The following is a 24,713-nucleotide window of genomic DNA, read 5'->3' on the forward strand; positions in this document are numbered from 1 at the left end:
ATTTATTAAAAATAAAAGCCTGAAATATCACAATTACATAAGTAGAGGCCTTACTTAGTACTTTGTTGAAGCACCTTTGGCAGCGATTACAGCCTAGAGTCTTCTTTGGTATGACGCTACAACCTTGGCACACCTGTATTTGAGGAGTTTCTCCCATTCTCTGCAGAACGTCTCAAGCTCTGTAAGATTGCATGGGGAGCGTCGCTGCACAGCTATTTTCAGGTCTCTCCAGAGATGTTAGATCGGGTTCAAGTCCGGGCTCTGGCTGGGCCACTCAAGGACATTCAGAGACTTGTCCAGAAGCCACTCCTGGGTTGTCTTGTCTGTGTTCTTAGGATCGTTGTCCTGTTAGAAGGTGAACCTTCGCCCCTGTCTGAGACCTTGAGCTCTCTGGAGCAGGTTTTCATGATCTCTCTGTACTCTCTGTGCTCTGTTCATCTTTACCTCGATCGTGACTAGTCTCCCAGTCCCTGCTGCTGAAAAACATCCCCACAACATGATGCTGCCACCACCAAGATTCTCCGTAGGGATAATAGTATTGGCCAGGTGATGAGAGTGACACTTGGCTATCAGGCCAAAGAGTTCAATCTTGGTTTCATCAGACCAGAGATCTTGTTTCTCATGGTCAGAGTCCTTTAGGTGCCTTTTGGCAAACCCCAAGTGGGCTGTCATGTGCCTTTTACTGAGGAGTGCCTTCTCTCTGGCCACTCTACATAAAGGCCTGATTGGTAGAGTGCTGCAGAGATGGTTGTCCTTCTGGAAGGTTATCCCATCTCCACAGAGGAACTCTGGAGCTCTGTCAGAATGACCATCGGGTTCTTGGTCACCTCCCTGACCAAGGCCCTTCTCCCCTGATTGCTCAGTTTGGCCAGGTGGCCAGCTTGGTGGTTCCAAACTTCTTCCATTTAAGAATGATGGAGGCCACTGTGTTCTTGGGAACCTTCTGTGCTGTAGAACTGTTTTGGTACCCATCCCCAAGATCTGTGCCTCGACACAATCCTGTCTCTGTGCTCTACGGACAATTCCTACGACTTCATGGCTTGGTATTTGCTCTGACATGCACTGTCAACTGTGGGACCTTATATAAACAGGTGTGTGCCTTTCCAAATCATGTCCAATCAATTACATTTACCACAGGTGGACTCCTAGTTGTAGAAACATCTCAAGGATGTTGAAATGGAAACAGGAGTCTCGAGCCTCATAGCAAAGGGTCTAAATACTTATGTAAATAAGGTATTTATTGCAAAACATGTCTGAAAAACTGTTTTTGTTTTGTCATTATGGGGTATTGTGTGTATATTGATGAGGGGGAAAAAATGATGTAATACATTTTAGAATATGGCTTTAACGTAAGAAAATGTGGAAAAATTAAAGGGGTCTAAATACTTTCCGGATGCACTGTACATGTGAGTTTTTCCCTCAATTTGTATCTGTGCGTGTGTTTGTGTGTTTAGCACTGTGCGTGTGTCCCTCCCTCAGTAAAGCCTACGGGATCTTAGTATCTCAGTATTGACACAGTGTATCCCTAGCCGTGTGACACACTGCCCTGCTAGCTGTAAAGCCACTGGCTCTAGTTTGGGGTATATGTTGTGGCTGGGCGTGTGTTTGTGTACGAAGGTGTGTTTACTTACAATATGTATTATTTCTTATTTACACTACATACCACTGCACACCTGGCTGTGTGTGCACGTACACCATCAGGCTTGGGGGAATAATGGATTACATGAAATCCATTACAACTGACTGATTCCAAAAATCGGACAGACTTTGGTTTTTAATGCCTCTTAAGGGAAAGTAATGTAAAAGTTACTGAAAGTAATCAGATTATGTTCCTGAGTTTGGGTAATCCAAAAGATATGTTACTGATTACGATAATTACATTAAGAAAGTAACCTACCCAACCGTGTACCCTACATACACGAACACCTGCTCGCCGAACATCTCATTCCAAAATCATTGGCATTAATATGGAGTTGGTCCCCCCTTTGCTGCTGTAACAGCCTCCACTCTTCGGGGAAGGCTTTTCACTAGGTGTTGTAACATTGCTGTGGGGACTTGCAGGAAGTCAGCCAAAAGAGCATTTGTGGGGTCGGGCACTGATGTTGGGCGATTAGGCCTGGCTTGCAGTCGGCGTTCCAATTCATCCTAAAGGTGTTCGATGGGGTTGAGGTCAGGGCTCTGTGCAGGCCAGTCAAAGTTCTTCCACACCGATCTCGACAAACCATTTCTGTATGGACCTCGGTTTGTGTGCAAGGGCATTCTCATGCGAAAACAGGACCTTCCCCAAACTGTTGCCACAAAGTTGGAAACACAGAATCGTTCAGAATGTCATTGTATGCTGTAGCATTTAGATTTATCTTCACTGGAACTAAGTGGCCTAGCCCAAACCATGAAAAACAGACCCAGATCATTATTCCTCCTTCACCAAACTTTACAGTTGGCACTATGCATTCGGTCAGGTAGAGTTCCACAGGCATCCTCCAAACCCAGATTTGTCCGTCGGACTGCCAGATGGTGAAGCGTGATTCATCACATCATAGTCCAATAGCCCCAAGCTTTACACCACTCCAGCCGACCCTTGGCATTGTGCATGGTGATTTTAGGCTTGTGTGTGGCTGCTCGGCCATGGAAACTCATTTCATGAAGCTCCCGACTAACAGTTCTTGTGCTGACGTTGCTTCCAGAGACAGTTTGGAACAGAGGATTTTTCGGTCAGCACTCATGAGTGTTGCATTTAACCGAGGACAGAGGATTTTTCACCTTATGACATCCAGTAGAACAGTCACTTTACGCTAAATCAGCACTCAGTGGTTCTGTTGAGCTTGTCTGGCCAGTTTTGACTGGGCTGAGCGGGAACTGTACTTCCTCAGTGGTAGGGAGGCGAGCAGGCCGGCTGAGCCGTTGTTTCTCTTAGCCATTTCCACTTCACAATAACAGCACTTAGTTGACGGGGCCAAATTTAGCAGGGCAGAAATCTGACGAACTGACTTGTTGGCAAGGTGGCATCCTATGACAGCGCTTTGTTTCTACCTACCTAAGGATTCTTTTTGTATATATATATATATAGATAGATAGATAGATAGATAGATAGATAGATAGATAGATAGATAGATAGATTTGATAGCCCTGTGTAATGGATAAGCAGGGCACTCGGTGGACCATGTAGCTGTACCATAGCTCACACACAGACCAAATTGAAACTTACATTTTAAGATGTTTGCTGTTTGGTGAAAACATTGTATAAAGTAAACATTATGACTCTGGGGCTCGGCCTGCCCTTGTAAATTCATATGCCCATATTTGGTAGTAGGTCACACCAAAGATTTGAAGGCACCGATCAATAGCCAAGATACTTAGCTTTCCGCAGACACCCTACTTTTCCAAACTGAATTGAATAAATAACAAATCTAATATGACCCCAAATATGGGGACTTTACATTTTAAAGTAACTGAGCGAACCAGGACCATCCAGGGAGGGCTAGTTAACAGGTAATGATGCTGACAAATGAATGCAGCCTATAACATTGCGCATGTGTCTGTAATTAATGAATATGTATTTTCTGTCCTCTATAATGACCCATTGTTCATCCCTCCTCCTTCCCCCCTCCAGACGATGCTACAGAAAAGGACCTGTCTGATCTGGTGTCAGAGATGGAGATGATGAAGATGATCGGTAAACACAAGAACATTATCAACCTGCTAGGGGCCTGTACACAAGACGGTGAGTACAAGGGGCTCTACCATAACTTACTCTGTACCTCTCCCATACATCTACAGTCGTGGCCAAAAGTTGAGAGTCAATATTTGCAGTGTTGACCCTTTGTGTTCAAGACCTCTGCAATCCGCCCTGGCATGCTGTAAATTAACTTCTGGGCCAACTTCTGGGCCAAATTAACTTCGGGGCCAAACGTATTCTTGCATAATAAATGTTTGGAGTTTGTCAGAATTTGTGGGTTTTTGATTGTCCACCCGCCTCTTGAGGATTGACCACATGTTCTCAATGGGATTAAGGTCTGGGGAGTTTCCTGGCCTTGGACACAAAATATTGATGTTTTGTTCCCTGAGCCACTTAATTATCACTTTTGCCTTATGGCAAGGTGCTCCATCATGCTGGAAAACGCATTGTTCGTCACCAAACTGTTCCTGGGTGGTTGGGAGAAGTTGCTCTCGGAGGATGTGTTGGTACCATTCTTTATTCATGGCTGTGTTCGGAAAAACACAGCCCACTCCCTTAGCTGAGAAGCAACCCCACACATGAATGGTCTCAGGATGCTTTACTGTTGGCATGACACAGGACTGATGGTAGCGCTCACCATGTCTTCTCCGAACAAGCTTTTTTTCCAACTGCACCAAAAAATTGGAAAGGGGATTCCTCAGAGGAAATTACTTTACCCCAGTCCTCAGCTGTGCAATCCCTGTACCTTTTGCAGAATATCAGTCTGTCCCTGATGTTTTTTTATGGAGAGAAGTGGCTTCTTTGCTGCCCTTCTTGACACCAGGCCATCCTCCAAAAGTATTTGCCTCACTGTGCGTGCTGCCATTCCTGAGCAAGCTCTGTAGTGGTGGTGCCCCGATCCCGCAGCTGAATCAACTTTAGCAGACGGTCCTGGCACTTGCGTTCTTGGGCGCCCTGAAGCCTTCTTCACAACAATTGAAACGCTCTCCTTGAAGTTCTTGATGATCCAATAAATGGTTGATTTAGGTGGAATCTTACAGCAATATCCATAACTGTGAAGCCCTTTTTGTGCAAAGCAATGATGATGGCACGTGTTTGACAGAGGAAGAACAATGATTCCAAGCACCACCCTCCTTTTGAAGCTTCCAGTCTGTTATTCGAACTCAATCCGCATGACAGAGTGATCTCCAGCCCTGTCCTCGTCAACACTCACACCTGTGTTAAATTCTCTAGGGTAGGGGGCAGCATTTGGAATTTTGGATGAAAAGCATGCCAGCTTTCTACTCAGGCCCAGAAGATAGGATATGCATATAATTAGTAGATTAGGATATAAAACACTATAAAGTTTCCAAAACTGTTAAATGAATGTGAGTATAACAGAACTGATTTGGCAGGGGAAAACCTGAGAAATCCATTCAGGAAGTAGTTTTTTTTTTGTCGTTTTCTATTCAATGCCATTACAGTATCCATTGATTTAGGACTCAAATTGCAGTTCCTGTGCATTCCACTAGATGTCAACAGTCTTTAGAAATTGTTTCAGGCTTTTATTCTGAAAAATGAGGGAGTAAGAGCAGTCTGAATGAGTGGACCCTGCCGTGTCAGAGCTTTTTCATGCGCGCGACCAGAGACAGTGCCTTTCTTGTTTAACTTATATATTGACAACGTTATTGTCCGGTTGAAATATTATAGATTATTTAGGCTAAAAACAACCTGAGGATTGAATATAAACATTGTTTGACATGTTTCTATGAACTTTACGGATATAAAGTGGATTATCGAACAAAATAAACATTTATTGAATACATTAATGTCTTCTGAGTGCACTCATGTGAAGATTATCAAAGGTAAGGGATTCATTTTCTCTCTATTTCTGACTTGTGTAACTCTTCTACTTAGCTGGTTACTGTTTGTAATGATTTGTCTGCTGGGCTATGTTCTCAAATAATCGTGAGGTATGCTTTCTCCGTAAAGCATTTTTTAAAATCTGACACCGTGGTTGGATTCACAAGAAGTTAATCTTTAAACCAATGTCAAATAGTTGTATCTTTTCGGAATTTTTATGAGTATGCCTGTATTTTAATTTGGCGCTCTGCAATCTCACTGGATGTTGACCAGGTGGGACGCTAGCGTCCTAGAGAGGTTAACGAGAGAATCACTGACATGATGTCAGCTGGTCCTTTTGTGGCAGGGCTGAAATGCAGTGGAAATGTTTAGGGGGGATTCAGTTAATTTGCAAGGCAATTAATGGCAATTCATCTGATCACTCTTCATAATATTCTGGAGGATATGTAAATTGCCATCATGCAAACTGAGGCAGCACACTTTGTGAAAATTAATATTTGTGTCATTCTCAAAACTTTTGGCAACGACTGTACTATGAATATGGTGTTGAATATCAGAACTGAATCTACATCCGTATTTTATCCACACACGACAAAACCTCTCCCACCATATATTTGTCATGTTTGACTCTGTCATTCAAGTTTTCAAGATAACATCCTGATGCTGATAATCCCTGATTAACTCGGTTCCTTCAATACTCAAGATTCCTCCCTCCCCCCAATTTGTAAAGCAGTGATCAGTCAGTGTGTAGTCCTAAATGTGTGCATGTGTCCTCTCTCTCTTTCTGTCTGTGTCTCTTTTTCTCTCTGTGACAGGCCCTCTATATGTGATAGTGGAGTATGCCTCTAAAGGGAACCTGAGGGAGTACCTACGTGCCCGCAGGCCCCCTGGCATGGAATACTCCTACGATATTACCCGCTGCTCAGATGAACAGCTCACCTTCAAGGACTTGGTCTCCTGTACCTACCAGGTGGCACGGGGCATGGAATATCTGGCCTCACAGAAGGTACACAAACACACACAAACACACATACAACATGTTCATTCTCACCATTCTGCTTGGTAGACACACTTCCTTGGCATTGCACTGGGTCCTTGTGACTAGGGCTTTAGCCATGGTGGTTGTGTAAAAAGTGTGTGTTTATCAATATTGTCTCCTAAAAACACATCTCTAGCCACCTGTCCAAATCTCAGCATTGTCTCTCTCTATCACACAAAGCCTCTCTGTGTGGACAACTGAAGAATAGCGTTTTCACAACGCATTCACAACTAGCAATGGGCACTATAGCCAAACACTCCATCACGCTCCTGCTTACTAGAGGAATGTGACAGAGCCTAGAGCATACAATAACACAGTATGCTAACACACTCACACACATACATACACACGCATACACACATGCACCTAAACACACATGCACAGGCAGACATACACATCTAGGTGCACAAACAACTTCTACCATGTATCTGTCATGAATCTTCCTCCAATTCAGGCATGTTTGTCGTGCATGTATTTTGTTGTCATGTTATATTAGGTAGCGTGTGTTACTTTAACCTTTTCACGCATGAGTTCCAAATATCTCTGACAGGGCGAGTTTTTTTTATGCACATGATGTCAGAATGCACTCACTGTTCCAAAATGTGATTATTACGGAACAGGACAATTAACCCGCGCTGCCCCAAACAAAAATAACTTGTCACTTTCAAGCTATTTTCTTACTTAAGTTCTTCTTTAATTTAAGTTTTATTTTCTAACAACAGTTTGAATTGTGGTGTGTTCTAGCTCCTTATTAATTGAAGTTCTGGTGACAAATCATGCATTCTGATTATTGCATAGATTGTAATGGACATCAAATCAAATTGTATTGGTCACATACACATGGTTAGCAGATGTTAATGCGAGTGTAGCGAAATGCTTGTGCTTCTAGTTCCGACAGTGCAGTAATATCTAACAAGTAATCTATCAATTTCCCAACAACTACCGAATACACACAAATCTAAAGGGGTGAATGAGAATATGTACATATAAATATATGGATGAGCGATGGCCGAGCGGCATAGGCAAGGTGCAGTAGATGGCATAAACACAGTAAATACATATGATATGAGTGATGTAAGATATGTAAACATTATTAAATAGGCATTTTTTTAAAGTGGCATTGTTTAAAGTGTCTAGTGATCCATGTATTAATGTGGCCACTGATTTGAGTCTCTATGTAGGCAGCAGCATCTTTGAGGTAGTGATTGCTGTTTAGCAGTCTGATGGCCTTGAGATAGAAGCTATTTTTCAGTCTCTCGGTCCCAGCTTTGATGCACCTGTACTGACCTCTCCTTCTGGATGGTAGCAATGTGAACAGGCAGTGGCTCGGTGGTTGTTGTCGATGATCTTTTTGGCCTTCCTGTGTCATCGGGTGCTGTAGGTGTCATGGAGGGCAGGTAGTTTTCCCCTGTGATGCGTTGTGCAGACCTCACCACCCTCTGGAGAGCCTTGCGGTTGAGGGCAGTTGCCGCCCCAAGCTGTGATACAGCCCGACAGGATTACATTTACATTTAAGTCATTTAGCAGACGCTCTTATCCAGGATGCTCTCGATTGTGCATCTGTAAAAGTTTGTCAGGGTTTTAGGTGACAAACCACATTTCTTCAGCCTCCTGAGGCTGTCTGTGTGGGTGGACAATTTCAGTTTGTATGTGATGTGAACTTAAAACTTTCCACTTTCTCCACTGCTGTCCCTTCGATGTGGATCGGGGGGTGCTCCATCTGCTGTTTCCTGAAGTCCACGATCATCTCCTTTGTTTTGTTGATGTTGATTGAGAGGTTGTTTTCCTGACACCACACTCCGAGTGCCCTCACCTCCTATTTGTAGGCTGTCTCGTCGTTGTTCCACTACTGTTGTGTCTTCTGCAAACTTGATGAATGAGTTGTAGGTGTGCATGGCCACGCAGTCCTGGGTGAACAGGGAGTACAGTAGGGAGCTGAGCACTCACCCTTGTGGTGCCCCAGTGTTGAGGGTCAGCGAAGTGGAGATGTTGTTTTGTTGTTCACCACATCTATGGTATGTGTAAAATACTTTTTGAAGGTTGTACTAATTATGATGAGCTAATGCTAAGCTATTTGCCAGCTATGTGTGGGGCCATATGTTTGTTGACATTATACAATGCATTCTAGGTGTCACTTCAACGTTTGTCAGACCAAAGGTGTTATAACAAAATGAGGGGAAGGAATGGTGTTTTGCTCAGTTATTTCAATCAATGGAGAACTCACCCGTTATGTGATGAATTGTAAGTAGTAATTTCTATTAGCATGGTGTGGTTTCTGTCAGCCGAGAGTTAGCTAAATATGACCGCATGCGTTACCTCAATCTTTCCTCAATTAGCGCTAGGACTAATGTAGCCTACATTTTCCAGTTTGAATGATTGTGTTATGCTGTCGCTACTTTTGTGAATGTTTAAACATTGCATCCAAAAATAAACTGGTCAAATTCAGGACATAACTTTCTGAGGACTGTGTTTGTGCAAAATGTTTATGAGAAAAAGCAGTGTTGCCAGCTGAAACGTTGACTGTTGCGTCAATCGAAACTGGATGCTCTAAAAAAGCGGTCTAATCACACCGGTTTGAGTGTACGCTGCAGGGATCACTGTAGAATGATCACACACACGTTTGTTGGTACTTGTCAAAAGGGTTCATTAAATATGTTTCTGGTACACTTACCATACACATACATAGTATAACATTTTTAGCATAGCTTACTTGTGTTTCTATTAAAGTTTTATTTCTCATTCTCAATTTCATCTATATCTCCATCCACCCCGTCCCATTTTCTCTCCTTCACTCCATCCAGTGTATACATAGAGATCTAGCAGCGAGGAACGTCCTGGTCACAGAGAGCAACTTCATGAAGATTGCTGACTTTGGCCTGGCCAGGGACGTCCACAACATCGATTACTATAAAAAGACAACTAACGTGAGTACTTAGGGGGGGGGGTGGGGGCACTTGAGGAGTGTATACTGTGTCGTGTGTTCTGTAATGTTGTGAGGGGGTGTATGTGACAGTCAACTCCATTTCAATTGATTAATTCATGAAGTAAACCGATATTCCTTAAGGAAAATTTGAATTTCAGTTTACTTTCTGTATTGTGTAAGTTGAGCCTCCGTCCGTCCTTCTCAGTCTTGGCAGAGACAGGAGGTAGAAGTCTGCGCGGGACTGATTCCTTCATCCCGCTCCCACTGCTTTTCATACCATGCACGCCTGCTCCCACTGACTTCTTGTTCGATTCCCACCCGCTCCAGCAAGAACTGGTCCCGAACCCGGCCGTGATACTGCATTGTTATTGTAGTAGGTCAGGGGGTTGCCAATTACATTCTGCCGTGAGCCAATTTTTCGTTGAGCGGATGGTCCGGGGCCGGAACATAGTTATAAATAATTTGTACACTGCAAATTGACCGCACGAATCACAAACAGATATAGTATTTGACAAAAACATAATCATTTCAAACCTTGATTACATTGGAATAAGAGCAAATATTACTGCTGAGCGATTAGCAGACCTGCCAACATGCAAGCATTTTGCGTACCAACTACGTAACTCTCTGTCCATGTACGTAGGTACGAGATCCGAGTTAAAAGTATGCAGAAATGAAAAGGGCCTGATATATATATATATATTTACATTCTAATAAAAAATAAATCCACTGAATAAATCTAACATCCCGATTCTCGAGCTGCAACACACAGACATGTACGGAGTTTGTGTCAACAGACATGGAGATCAATACATCATTATTGGACGTAGCTACCCAGTGTCTGCCCCTCCTCCTGTTTGCTGTGATGCTGAGTTCGCTGACTGTCAGCTGCACGTAAACACATAACACATAGACAAATCCATTTTCGACTCTGCGAGTTGTGGAAAGGTAAACACTAATTGTTTCAAGTTAACGTTAGCGAACATAAGATGGACATTCAGTGGGCTCTAAAGTGCCAGCAGTTCACTTGCATTTGCTAGTGAATTAAATGCAAATACGAAAAATAACCGGTTGCATTTGTGCAAGTGTGATATAAATTGAATTCTGCATCCCATTAGTTGTATTTTCCATGTAACATCAGGAGGATCACGCAACCTGAGACTGTAACTGTAATTATGATCCACGCCACAAAAAAACATTACAAAACTATAATCAAAAATAAAAATAAACTTCTTGGCATTAAATGGAGTCGGGAGTTTAGAAGACTGCGCGATGAAGAATGAATGAGTGTCCGGTATTAGCGGCAATGCTTCTAAAATGCCTTTGCATTAGATTTGAGATTTGATCAATTACGAAAATCTGAAATGATGTATGCTCTGCGTAGAAATACAATAGGCACCTTTACATAGGCTGAAACACCAGACTCTTCTAGTGAACAGCGGTCAGATTCCGTTTGCAGGAGCCTACTTGAGCATTGTGTAGCCAGTTTGCGGTCTGTGTCGATGCAATCATTTGTTTTTTTATGTTTTCAAAATGATATTGCTTTTAGTGTTGAATAGGAACCGTGTCTAAAAAGCCAATACTTGTGAGCTTGCCCTTGTGATTGGCCCTGTTTGTGAGGTGACAAGCGTTCCTCTACTACAGAGACTAAACTTGGGGGCATGTGCTAAGAAAAACTTTATATATAATTATCTCCATTCTACACTGTACATGTAATCTCCAAGAATAAAGGTTATTTGTGTGTTCTTTCTTATTTGATATTGTTAGTGACTTTTACCATATGTGTAAATGGAATGTTGTCAAGAATGTATTCCAACCTTTTATAGAATTGATTTGGTACAATTCTATAATTGAGATCAGACTCACAAACAGCGCATGCACGAGCATGCAGGGGGAGGAAGAAAACCCCAATTCGGCGAGTTGAATCTCCAATTTGCTGCGCGTGTCTGGTACTGTAATGCTCCGGGTGTCGTGGGTGTGGAGTCAAACGCAGGAGACAGAGAGTACAATGCTGTGCTCTTTAATTGCACCAACGCACCACAGGGTGCTCACAATAATAACGGCCCCAAAACACAGGGAATTAAAAATGACTACTGAAAAATGCACGACCAGGAACTAACACGTTCCTCTACTACAGAGCCGAAGGTTACAATGAATACTCCCGCACAACAACCAGGTGGGCCGGCTGTCTAATAAAGACAAACTAATCATTCACCAACAGGTGCTACCAATAAACATACAAGGAGGGGGAGGAAAGACAATCAGTGGCAGCTAATAGGCCGGTGACGACGACCGCCGAGCGGTCCCTCGGTCGGACTCGTGACAGGGGTCGGACTCGTGACAGGTACTCTAAAAAAGTTGGAAAGGCTTGGCAGGTCCGGATTAGTGCTTTTTGATGTATGTTTGATTATGAAAAAATAATCACGGTTTTCAACTTCGGTTTCAATAATGTTTTTAAACTGTAAGTCGCTTTGGATAAAAGCGTCTGCTAAAATGGCATATATTATTATTATATATTATAAACATTAAATGCACTATGCATTATGTGGGTTGAATGCTGTAACAACGCAGAATAAAACAATTAATACATGTCCCATGATGGTAGTGACTGCACATGACTGATTAGCCATCATTTATTCACATCACTTTACTTAATAAAAAGATTTCAGTTGTGTACATTTTATTTGATTACTTAATTTCATTCCATGTCATTATCTCATCTCTATACAGCTGCTGCCTGTGCTGTCTGACTAAAGTAGTATTTTGTAGTTATTCAAAGTAAATAAGGCATACATTTATGACTGCTGAATACCAACTATCAATCACGTAGATCATTTATGTTCAAGTAGAAATACCTTGCGAAGCAACAGCTGCTCTCTATATCAGCAATCGTGCACTCTTCACTCTTCCATTAGAAGCAGTCGTAAAAGAGACACAGACCGGGCAAGTAGATGTGCAATGGAGTATGGTCATTGTAGTTAATTACCACATGTTATGCACTAAACTATGTAGAAAATCGGCCTGTTTGAAACTACAATCGCTACTACATTTCACAGTTCAGGCTGGATCTGATTTATCTCTAGATCAAAAAACTAAATAAATGGAATTCAAAAGAATAAAACCAACCAATTAGTTTTTTTTCGTTTTTTTATGAAATTGTTAATTGCTCAGCAATATCATATATATACCTCTATTTATGCGAGTGACTTACTTGGGAACAGATTTTCTACACTGAACAAAAATATTAACACAACATGTAAAGTGTTGGTCTCATGCTTCATGAGCTGAAATAAAATATCACATACTCACAAATGTGTTTACATCCCATGGCTGATTAAACGATATGGTCATTACACAGGTGCACCTTGTGCTGGGGGGGATAAAAGGCCACTCTAAAATGTGCCGTTCTGTCACAACACAATGCCACAGATGTCTCAAGTTTTGAGGGAGCATGCAATTGGCATGCTGACTGCAGGAATGTCCACCAGAGCTGTTGCCAGAGAATGTAATGTTAATTTCTCTACCATAAGCCGCCTTCAACGTCATTTTAAAGAATTTGGCAGTATGTCTAACCGGCCTCACAACTGCAGACCACGTGTAACCACGACAGCCCAGAACCTCCACATCCGGCTTCTTCACCTGCGGGATTATCTTGAGACCAGCCACCTTGACTGATGAAACTAGGTTGGAGCAACCAAATAATTTATGCACAAACTGTCAGAAACCATCTCAGAGAAGCTCATTTGCGTGCTTGTCATCCTCACCAGGATCTTGACCTGACTGCATCGTAATCAACTTCAGTGTGCAAATGCTCACCTTCGATGGCTGCTGACACGCTGGAGAAGTGTGCTCTTCACAGATGAATCCCGGTTTCAACTGTACCGGCAGATGGCAGGCAGCGTGAATGTAGGGCTGTTACGGTGACGGTATGGTGTTGCGTGGGCAAGTGGTTTGCTATTGTCAACGTTGTGAACAGAGTTCCCCATGGTGGCTGTGGGGTTATGGTATGGGCAGGCATAAGCTACTTACAACGAACACAATTGCATTTTATCAATGGCAGTTTAAATGCACAGAGATATCGTGACGAAATCCTGAGGCCCATTGTCGTGCCATTCATCCGCCGTCGTCACCTCATGTTTCAGCATGGTAATGCATGGCGCCATGTCACAAGAATCTCTTCACAATTCCTGGAAGTTGAAAATATCCCAGTTCTTCCATGGCCTGCATACTCAAAACATATCACCCATTGAGCATGTTTGGGATGATCTGGATTGGCGTGTACGACAACGTTTTCCAGTTCCAGCAAATAACCAGCAACTTCGCACAGCCATTGAAGAGGAGTGGGACAACATTCCACAGGCCACATTCAACAGCTTGATCAACTTTATGCAAAGGAGATGTGTTGCGCTGCATGAGGCAAATGGTGGTTTCGATACACACCCCTACTTTTTTTAAGGTATCTGTGGCCAACAGATGCATATCTGGACTCCCAGTCATGTCAAATCCATTGAATAGGGCGTATAGAATTCATTTCAATTGACTGATTTCCTTATATGAACTGTAAATCTTTGAAATTGTTGTATGTTGCGTTTATATTTTTGTTCAGTGTAAATTAAAATCACTCTGGTTTCCTGGTGATTTTATAGTGTTTTATGTCCAACATCCAAGTGTATATAAGATATACAGTTGAAGTCGGAAGTTTACATACACTTAGGTTAGAGTCATTAAAACTAGTTTTTCAACCACTCCACAAATTTCTTGTTAATCTCTCTAGGGTGTGGGACGCTAGCGTCCCATCTGGCCAACATCCAGTGAGGTTGCAGGGTGCCAAATTCAATTACAGAAATGCTCATTATAAATATTCTGAAAACAAAACATATTTTACATAGGTTTAAAGATTAACTTCTTGTTAAACCAACCACAGTGTCATATTTATAAAATGGTGTTCGGCGAAAGCATACCTAGCCCAGAACATACCTAGCCCAGAACATAGCTCAGTTGACAAATTATTACTAACAGTAACCAGCGAAGTTACAAAACTCAGAAATAGAGATAAAATTAATCCCTTACCTTTGATGATCTTCATATGGTGGCAATCAGAAGACATTCATTTACTCAATAAATGTTCCTTTTGTTCGAGGAAGTCTCTTTATATCCAAAAACCTCAGTTTTGTTAGCGCGTTTTCTTCAGTAATCCACAGGCTCAAACTCAGTCAAAACAATCAGACAAAAAATCTTTAACAAAAAATTGTATCCGTAAAGTTCATAGAAACATGTCAAACGATGTTTATATTCAATCCTCAGGTTGTTTTTTAGCCTAAATGATCTATAATATGTCAACCGGATAATAACGTTGTCAATATAAAAGGTGAAAAAGAAATGCACATGCACCTGAAAAAAACTCTGCGTCACGTTAGGGTTCACTCGTTCAGACTGGTCTTACTCCCTCATGTATAAGAACACAAGCCTGAAACCATTTCTAAAGACTGTTGACATCTAGTGGAAGGCATAGGAACAGCAAATGGAGTCCTAAGTCAATGGATACTGTAATGGCATTGAATAGAAAACTACAAAACCAAAAAAATAACTACTTCCTGAATGGATTCTTCTCAGGTTTTCACCTGCTAAATCAGTTCTGTTATACTCACAAACACTATTTTAACAGTTTTGGAAACTTTATTGTTTTCTATCCAAATCTACCAGTTATATGCATATCATATCTTCTGGGCCCGAGGAGCAGGCCATTTAATTTGGGCGTGCTTTTCATCCAAAATTCCGAATGCTGCCCCTACCCTAGAGAGGTTAACAAAGTATAGTTTTGGCAAGTCGGTTAGGACATCTACTTTGTGCATGACACAAGTCATTTTTCCAACAATTGTTTACTGACAGATTATTTTACTGTCTCACTATTCCAGTGGGTCACAATTTGAGATTCTTCAAAGCCACGCTTTGCCTTGATGACAGCTTTGCACACTCTTGGCATTATCTTAAGCAGCTTCACCTGGAATGGTTTTCCAACAGTCTTGAAGGAGTGCCATCATAAGTTCCAGCCCATGATGGCACCAGCAGACCAGTCAATAAGAGGATTGTATCGCTGGAGCCAAGAGAATCCCAATACCACGGGAACCTGAGGAGACTTAGAGCAGGAATTGGATTGTCTCTGTGGTTCCCTGACACCTGTAGGTTGATGGGGGTGGTATTGTGGATGACCCGGTCTATAATGCCCGTCCAGTGCTCTAACATCCATGGGAATGGAGAGAGGCTGAGTGGGGATGCCCAGCTCGGACGACAGGGTAGCGTCCATAAAGCTCTCATTGGCCCCAGAGTCGATGAGTACCCGGAGAGCTTTAGATTGGTTCCCCCACAGCAAAATCGCATGAAAAGGGGTGTGAGTAAGGGGAGAGGAAAAGTTCTCCGTATGGCCCACCAGAGTACTCGCTCCTACTGGTGAGCCTGGTCTTTTAGTGGACAGGTGGAGAAGAAATTACCAGTAGTCCCGCAATATAGGCAGCCTAACTCTGCCTAGTTGCATTGGCTCGGGAAGAGGTGAATCGGCAGACTTCTGAGACTTTCGACGGAACTCGGGTAGCCTCGGGTTCTCTCGGCAACGGCTCCATCGAGGACTTCCAGGATGCCTCGGAGGTGAGGTTGAATCCTTGGGCGGGCAAAATCCAATCTCCTCTTCTTCGTAGTTTCCGGGCTGCAAGCTCGTTCTTTACTTCCTCTGAAATTCCGTGCAGGAGCATGTCGAACAGCGCTTCCGGGTTCCAGGCATGTGCGGAAATCCACCGCATTGTCTGCCACACTGCAGGAGTCTTGCCGAAGCTGGAGTAACTTCTGGGCAGCCTCTGTCCCGGACAATGGAGCATCAAAAACTGTATTTACCTCCGCCACAAACTCCTCCTGACATAAGCATTCGACCAACTGTTGTTCCCATAGTGCCGAAGGCCAGGCGAGAGCACTCGCGGACATTAGCGTGATCCTTCCCCTTAGAGCAGGGGAAGGAGGAGGGCTGCAGCTCAATGATGTCTTCTGGGTTAGTCAAGGTCAGTTCGTACTATTACGTTCTAGGGAAGACCCAGATGCAGACGGTGTCTGTAACATAAGTAACATAAGTTTATTACTAGAACAGCGGGCCGTCAAAACGACAGGTCAAGGGCAGGCAGAGGTCGGTAATCCAGATCAGAGTCCAAAGGGTACAGAACGGCAGGCAGGCTCAGGGTCAGGGCAGGCAGAAGTCAATATACTGCCCCCTACCCAAGAGAGATTAAGCACATTTTTACTCTTGAACTGATTTAGGCTTGCCATAACAAAACAGCTTCTAATTTATTTGAATTTTTTACATTTGTAAAAACATAATTCCACTTTGACATTATGGGGTATTGTGTGTAGATCAGTTACACAACACCTCAATTTAATCCATTTTAAATTCAGGCTGTAACACAACAAAAAGTGGAATGTGTTTATACTTTCTGATGGCACTGTAGATAATGAATGGCCTACAAAACAGAAAGACAAAATGGTTTTGAAATAATCTTGCAAAACTTCAATATAGGAGCGGGACAATTTGAAGGCAGGCACAAATAAATGTGTTATCAATATTTATATACGGTCAAAGTTGGAACCTAAACTACAGCCTATCATATTTAGGAAATTAATCTCCACGGAAAGAACATTGCGCGTGCTTCTCATCCATTCATACAGCATACAGGTTTCATTGAGACCAAACACAGGCACATTTGATCTCCCACGCCCAACACAATAGAGAAGAGCTAGGTTATAGAACTTGAAGCAAAATTATCCTTTGAGAGTTTGTAAATATTGCGACAAAGAGCTGTTTTTAATTCAATAGATAAGAAAGACAACTGTTCTAAATAATCTGTGGGACCCAAAAATATTTTAATCCCAAAGTTATCTGTCTGACCACTCGCTCCCACCCACAGCATGAAAAATGCTGACCACACCGCCAACAGCTCTCTAACTGGAGGTTCCGAGGCCATCAGTGAATGCAGTGCTTCTATAGAGGCTCTGCACTAGTTTGTGCCTCCTCTCTTGTTTCTTCACTTCCATAGCCACTTGTCCTAACAGACCAAGAGATGGAGAGACACTGAAATAGAGGGAGAGCAACAGAGTGCTTGACATCTCCATAGCAGACCCCCAGTAGCATTCATCTGATTCCCACTGTAGAGCACATCCTCCTTTAGTATGCATGGCTGTCTTTTCATTACACGCTGAGAGCCTAGCCTGGTTGAAAACAACAAGAACCACAAAAACAACCAACCACAACACAGCATGAGCCATAGACAATGGGTAATGGTGATGATGACGATAATCACCAATCCATCAGTCTTAACAATACTATGTTCTAGTCATGGATAAATTAGACTTATTTCAGAAGGCCTAATAAAAAGGTAGGGGCAGAACTAATGTTAATCATAATCATGATTATCATCTGCCCCTACCTTTCTATTACCCATTCTAAAATAATTTCTCCTACACTGCAACTTCAGTATGCATGAATGTATTTGACCCTGCTTGTCACTTGCTATCCATGCTGCAGTGTTTAATGACATGCAGCAATAAACTGTCTTTATCTGCAACCCAGTTTATTTGCTAACTGCAATAAACGTATGACAGTACCTCTGGGAATTCCCTATTGGTATTCCCAGATCTAATGAGATTCTTGGGAAAACCAGGAACCTGGAAGAGTGCATGAATTAAAAGATGCTGATTAGCCAATAAATATTGGTCATGAAATACCCTATGTCTGTCTGTGTATAGATATTTCAATGTTACCTTTTTGACCTTGACCTATTGACGTGTGTGTATGTGTCCTCCTCAGGGTCGTCTCCCGGTGAAGTGGATGGCTCCAGAGGCGCTGTTTGACCGTGTGTACACTCACCAGAGTGATGTGTAAGTACTGTACCTTGATTTTACTCTCTTACACACACAATTCGCTTACTGTTTTAGAAAGAGCAACTCAGCCTAGACTGTGTTCATTAGGCACCCAACGTATGAAAACCTGTTAAAACCCAGCCGTTTTAAAAAGTTTTCCATTGTGTGCCCTAATGAACACGACCCTGGCCTATACACTGGCTGTAGCTTTCTGATGCAAATTTTGCAGTGAGACTGAGGGGGTAAGAGGTTGGGATGGTGGTAGAGGAATGGGTACAGGAGTTTAGTGAGGTGATTTGGTGGTGGCGGAGTTAGGGGGTGCAGGGGGATTTGTTTGGGGGGTGGGGTGTGTACTGGCCGGTCTGTGGCGAAAGGGAAAGTTTCACACGGCCTGATGCTGTTACTAATCTGCCTGTCTTCAAAGCCTCTGGAAGGGGCCAGAGCCCACCTCCCCCTGCCCTGCACTCCAATTCAATTGTATTTATAAAGCCCTTATTACATCAGCAGATGTCACAAAGTGCTCATAATGAAACCCAGCATAAAACCCCAAAGGGCAAGTAATGAGGATATCAGGGAGATATGCAAAAATCACATTTCCAATTCAAATCAAATAAATGTTATTGGTCGCGTACACTTATTTTGCAGATGTTATCACAGGTGCAGCAAAATGCTTATGTTTCTAGCTGCAACAGTGCAGTAATACCTAACAATTAAAAGCAATACACACAATTAATGCTTGACATTCAGGTACATTTGCCAATGGCACACCGAGCCATTGCCAACTGAAAGTTACTGTCCCGTATGAAAATAATTCTGTCCTGGGTCAAGATCTGGCAGAAAAGCGGATGATGCACACGTAATTTCAATAGCAGGTGATTTTATCTTTAATATGGGCTGAGCAAGTAGCCTACAGCATTCATACAGACATTGACAAGTCAAATTCAAGGACCTTCAGGGACTTTTTCCAGTACTTAATTGTAATTTTCATGGACCTACATTTTATATTGAATTGTTGTAATAGCCTTTAGAAATAAATCTCCCACCAAAATGTTTGCAAAAAAGTATGCATTACCACATAGAGAATAATGCATGTTTTATTAAGCCTTCCCAATGGCATTATGCGTTGACATTACAAAAAAAAAATGATATTGGAACATCTTTCTTAACGCTTTCCTACCCCATACCGCTGTCGGTCTTCAGTGAGCTGCTTCACGCAACACTCTCAAGCTAGGCTATGTGTGCGGGGTCCGTGTGATAAATAATCGACATACGAAGTAACAGCTTCAGGAATTCATTGGTTTCTTTATTAAATTATATAGCCTAAATTATAAAATTATTACAAATTATTTTAATGTGTTTATATCCGGGGCACTGTCCTCAGATAATCGCATGGTGTGCTTTTTGCAGTAACGCCTTTTTCAAATCTGACACAGCGGCTGGATTAACAAGAAGTTACACTTTATTTTGATGTATAACACATATTTTCAAGAATGTTAAATATATGAATTTACTATTTTTGAATTTCGCGCACTGCAATTTCACCGGATGTTGGCCAGGTGGAACACTACCGTCCAACCAGAAACCGTGGATTGATGGCAGCATTCGCGCAAAACTGAAAGGCGCGAACCCCTGCTTTTAATCAGGGCAAGGCGACCGGAAACATGACCAAATACAAACAGTGTAGCTATTCCCTCCAAGGCAATCAAACAAGCTAAGCGTCCGTATAGAGACAAAGTAAAGTCGCAATTCAATGGCTCAGACACTAGAGGTATGTGGCAGGGTCTACAATCTACAGTCAATCACGGACTACAAAACCCAGCCACGTCGCGGTCCCCGATGTCTTGTTCCCAGACAAACTAAACAACTTCTTTGCTCGCTTTGAGGACAATACAGTGCCACCGACACGGCCTGCTACCAAAACCTGCGAGCTCTCCTTCACTGCAGCCAACATGAGAACAACATTTAAACGTGTTAAGGCTTCCGGCCCAGACGGCATCCCTAGGTCCTCAGAGCATACGGACATATTCAATCAATCCCTATCCCAGTCTGCTGTTCCAACATGCTTCATGAGGGCCACCATTGTTCCTGTTCCCAAGAAAGCTAAGGTACCTGAGCTAAACTACTATCGCCCCGTAGCATTCACTTACATCATCATGAAGTGCTTTGAGAGATTAGTCAAGGATCATATCACCTCCACCCTACCTCGCACCCTAGACCCACTCCAATTTGCTTACCACCTCAATAGGTCCATAGACGACGCAATCGCGATCACACTGCACACTGCCCTAACCCATCTGGACAAGAGGAATACCTATGTAAGAATGCTGTTCATTGACTACAGCTCAGCATTTGACACCATAGTACCCTCCAAACTCATCATTAAGCTCGAGCTCCTGGGTCTCGATCCCTCCCTGTGCAACTGGTCCTGGACTTTCTGACGGGATGCCCCCGGTGGTGAGGGTAGGAAACAACATCTCCACCCCGCTGATCCTCAACACTGAGGCCCCACAAGGGTGCGTGCTCAGCCCTTTCCTGTACTCCCTGTTCACCCATGCACGCCTCCAAGTCAATCATCAAGTTTGCAGATGACACTACAGTGGTAGGCTTGATTACCAACAACGACGAGACGGCCTACAGGGAGGAGGTGTGGGCCCTCGGAGTGTGGTGTCAGGAAAATAACCTCACACTCCTCGCACCCCCCTATCCACATCAACGGTAGTAGTGGAGAAGGTGGAAGGTTTCAAGTTCCTTGGTGTACACATCGCGGACAAACTGAAATTGTCCACCCACACAGACAGCGTGGTGAAGAAGGCGCAACAAAAAACACTCTCAAACTTTTAGAGGTGCACAATCGAGAGCATCCTGTCGGGCTGTATCACCTCCTGGTACGGCAACTGCTCTGCCCACAACCGTAAGGCTCTCCAGAGGGTAGTGAGGTCTGCAAAACGCATCACCGGGGGTAAACTACCTGCCCTCCAGGACATCTACACTACCCGATGTCACAGGAAGGCCAAAAAGATCATCAAGGACAACAACCACCCGAGCCACTGCCTGTTCACCCCACTATCATCCAAAAGGCGAGGTCAGTACAGGGTCATCAAAGCTGGGACCGAGAGACTGAAAAACAGCTTCTTTCAAGGCCATCGGATTGTTAAACAGCCATCACTAACATTGAGTGGTTGCAGCCAACATACTGACTCAAATCTGTACTGTACTCTATACTGCATCTTGCCTATGTCTTCGCTCATCCATATATTTATATGTACATATTCTTACTCATTCCTTTACACTTGTGTGTAAAGGGTAGTTGTCAGAATTGTTAGATTACTTGTTAGATATTACTGCATGGTCGGAACTAGAAGCACAAGCATTTCGCTACGCTACCATTAACATCTGCTAACCCTGTGTATGTGACCAATAAAATTGGATTTGACTTGATTATAGTTTTGCCAAGTCGGTTAGGACATCTACGTTGTGCATGACATAAGTAGTTTTCACAATTGTTTATAGACAGATTATTTCACTTATAATTCACTATCACAATCCCAGTGGGTCAGAAGTTGACATACCCTAAGGTGACTGTGCCTTTAAACAGCTTTGAAAATTTCAGAAAATTATGTCATTATTATGTCATGGCTTTAGAAGCTCCTGAGGCTAATTGACATCATTTGAGTCAATTGGAGGTGTACCTGTGGATGTATTTCAAGGCCTACTTTCAAACTCCGTGCCTCTTTGCTTGACATCATGGGAAAATCTAAAGAAATCTGCCAAGACCTCAGAAAAATAATTGTAGACCTCCACAAGTCTGGTTCATCCTTGAGAGAAATTTCCAAACACCTGAAGGTACCGCATTCATCTGTACAAACAATAGTACATAAGTATAAACACCATGTGACCACGCAGCCGTCAAACCACTTAGGAAGGAGATGCGTTCTGTCTCCTAGAGATGAATGTACTTTGGTGTGAAAAGTGCAAATCAATCCCAGAACAACAGCAAAGGACCTTGTGAAGATGCTGGAGGAAACAGGTACAAAAGTATCTATATCAACAGTAAAACTAATCCTATAGATATAACCTGAAAGGCCGCAAGCAAGTTAGAAGCCACAACTCCAAAAGCGCCATAAAAAAGCAAGACAACGGTTTGCAACTGCACATGGGGACAAAGATCATACTTTTTGGAGAAATGTGGTCTGGTCTGATGAAACAAAAATAGAACTGTTTGGCCATAATGACCATCGTTATGTTTGGAGGAAAAGGGGGAGCTGAAGAACACCATCCCAACCGTGACGCATGAGGGTGGCAGCATCATGTTGTGGGGGTGCTTTGCTGCAGGAGGGACTGGTGCACTTCAAAATAGATGACATGATGAGGAAGCAAAATGATGTGGATATAGTGAAGCAACATCTCAAGACATCAGTCAGGAAGGTAAAGCTTGGTCACAAATGGGTCTTCCAAATGGACAATGACCCCAAGCATACTTCCAAAATTGTGGCAAAATGGCTTAGGTGAGACGGTAGCGTCCCACCTCTTCAACAGACAGTGAAACTGCAGGGCGCCAAATTCAAAACAACAGAAATCCCATAATTAAAATTCCTCAAACATACATGTATTTTACACCATTTTAAAGATACACTTGTTGTAAATGTCTGATATCACAGTGTCCGATATCAAAAAGGCTTTACGACGAAAGCAAACCAAACGATTATGTTAGGTGAGTGCCTATTCACAGAAAGCACAGCCATTTTTCCAGCCAAAGAGAGGATTTACAAAAAGCAGAAATTTAGATAAAATGAACCACTAACCTTTGATAATCTTCATCAGATGACACTCATAGGACTTCATGTTACAAAATACATGTATGTTTTGTTTGGTAAAGTTCATATTTATATCCAAAAATCTGAGTTTACATTGGTGCCTTACGTTCAGAAGTTCCAAAACATCCTTTGATTTTGCAAAGAGCCACATCAATTTACAGGAATACTCATAATAAACATTGCTAAAAGATACAACTGTTATGCATGGAATTTTAGATGCACTTCTCCTTAATGTAACTGCTTGTGTCAGATTTCAAAAAAGCTTTACAGAAAAAGCAAACCATGCAATAATCTGAGTCGGCGATCAGAGCCCAATCAAGACACAAATATATCCGCCATATTATGCAGTCAACAAAAGTCATAAATAGCATTATAAATCTTCACTTACCTTTGCTGATCTTCGCCGAAATGTTTGTTTTGTTCGGTAATGTCCATAATTTATGTCCAAATAGTTACTTGTTAGCGCGTTTGGTAAAATAATCCAAAGTCACGAAGCTCATTCACTAAAAGCAGACAATGTCAAAAAGTTCCGTAACAGTCAGTAGTAACATGTCAAACGATGTATTGAATCAATTTTTAGGATGTTTTTAAAATAAGTATTCAACAATGTTCCAACCAGAGAATTCCATTGTCTTCAGAAGTGCGATGGAACAGAGCGCATGGTCAGAGCATGGTCAACTCATGGCAGACCTTACTCATTCCCTTCTCCTTAGGCCCCACTTCACAGTAGAAGCATCAGACAAGGTTCTAAAGACTGTTGACATCTAGTGGAAGCCTTAGGAAGTGCAACACTACCGATTTCCCACATCTTCAATAGGAGCTGAGTTGAAAATCGAACAACCTCAGATTTCCCACTTCCTGGTTGGATTTTTTCTCAGGTTTTTGCCTGCCATATGAGTTCTGTTATACTCACAGACATCATTCAAACAGTTTTAGAAACTTCAGTGGTTTATATCCAAATCTACTAATAATATGCATATTCTAGCTTTTATGGCTTTGTAGCACGCCATTTACTCTGGGCATGCAGGGTAGCCTAGTGGTTAGAGTGTTGGACTAGTTTACCGAAAGGTTGCAAGTTCAAATCCCCGAGCTGACAAGGTACAAATCTGTCGTTCTGCCCCTGAACAGGCAGTTAACCCACTGTTCCTAGGCCGTCATTGAAAATAAGAATTTCTTCTTAACATTAACTGACTTGCCTAGTTAAATAAAGGTAAAATAAAATAAAATGCTTTTCATCCAGGAGGTGAAAATATTGCCCCCTACCAAAGAAGTTAAGGACATCAAGGTATTGGAGTGGCCATCACAAAGCCCTGACCTCAATCCTATAGAAAATGTGTGGGTAGAACTGAAAATGTGTGTGCGAGCAAGGAGGCCTACAAACCTGACTCAGTTACACTTGCTCTGTCAGGAGGAATGGGCCAAAATTCACCCAACTTATTGTGGGAAGCTTGTGGAAGGCTACCTAAAACGTTTGACACAAGTTAAACTATTTAAAGGCAATGCTTTCGAATATCAATTGAGTGT

At 42.5% G+C, this 24,713-nt stretch overlaps 1 protein-coding gene across 5 annotated transcripts in view; it reads left to right on the plus strand.

Moving 5' to 3' along the window:
• LOC118363645 (fibroblast growth factor receptor 2-like) overlaps nt 1–24,713 on the plus strand; it is a 97,222-nt gene that overhangs the window by 66,916 nt on the left and 5,593 nt on the right. For all 5 annotated transcript variants that reach the window (XM_035744740.2, XM_035744728.2, XM_035744718.2 and 2 more), the window contains 4 exons: nt 3,611–3,721; nt 6,334–6,524; nt 9,359–9,481; nt 18,323–18,393. In XM_035744740.2, coding sequence (XP_035600633.1) covers nt 3,611–3,721; nt 6,334–6,524; nt 9,359–9,481; nt 18,323–18,393 — 496 coding nt within the window. The remainder of the gene's footprint in view (nt 1–3,610; nt 3,722–6,333; nt 6,525–9,358; nt 9,482–18,322; nt 18,394–24,713) is intronic.

This window comes from Oncorhynchus keta, chromosome 3, assembly GCF_023373465.1.
Source record: "Oncorhynchus keta strain PuntledgeMale-10-30-2019 chromosome 3, Oket_V2, whole genome shotgun sequence".
NCBI classification, from domain to species: Eukaryota; Metazoa; Chordata; class Actinopteri; order Salmoniformes; family Salmonidae; genus Oncorhynchus; species Oncorhynchus keta.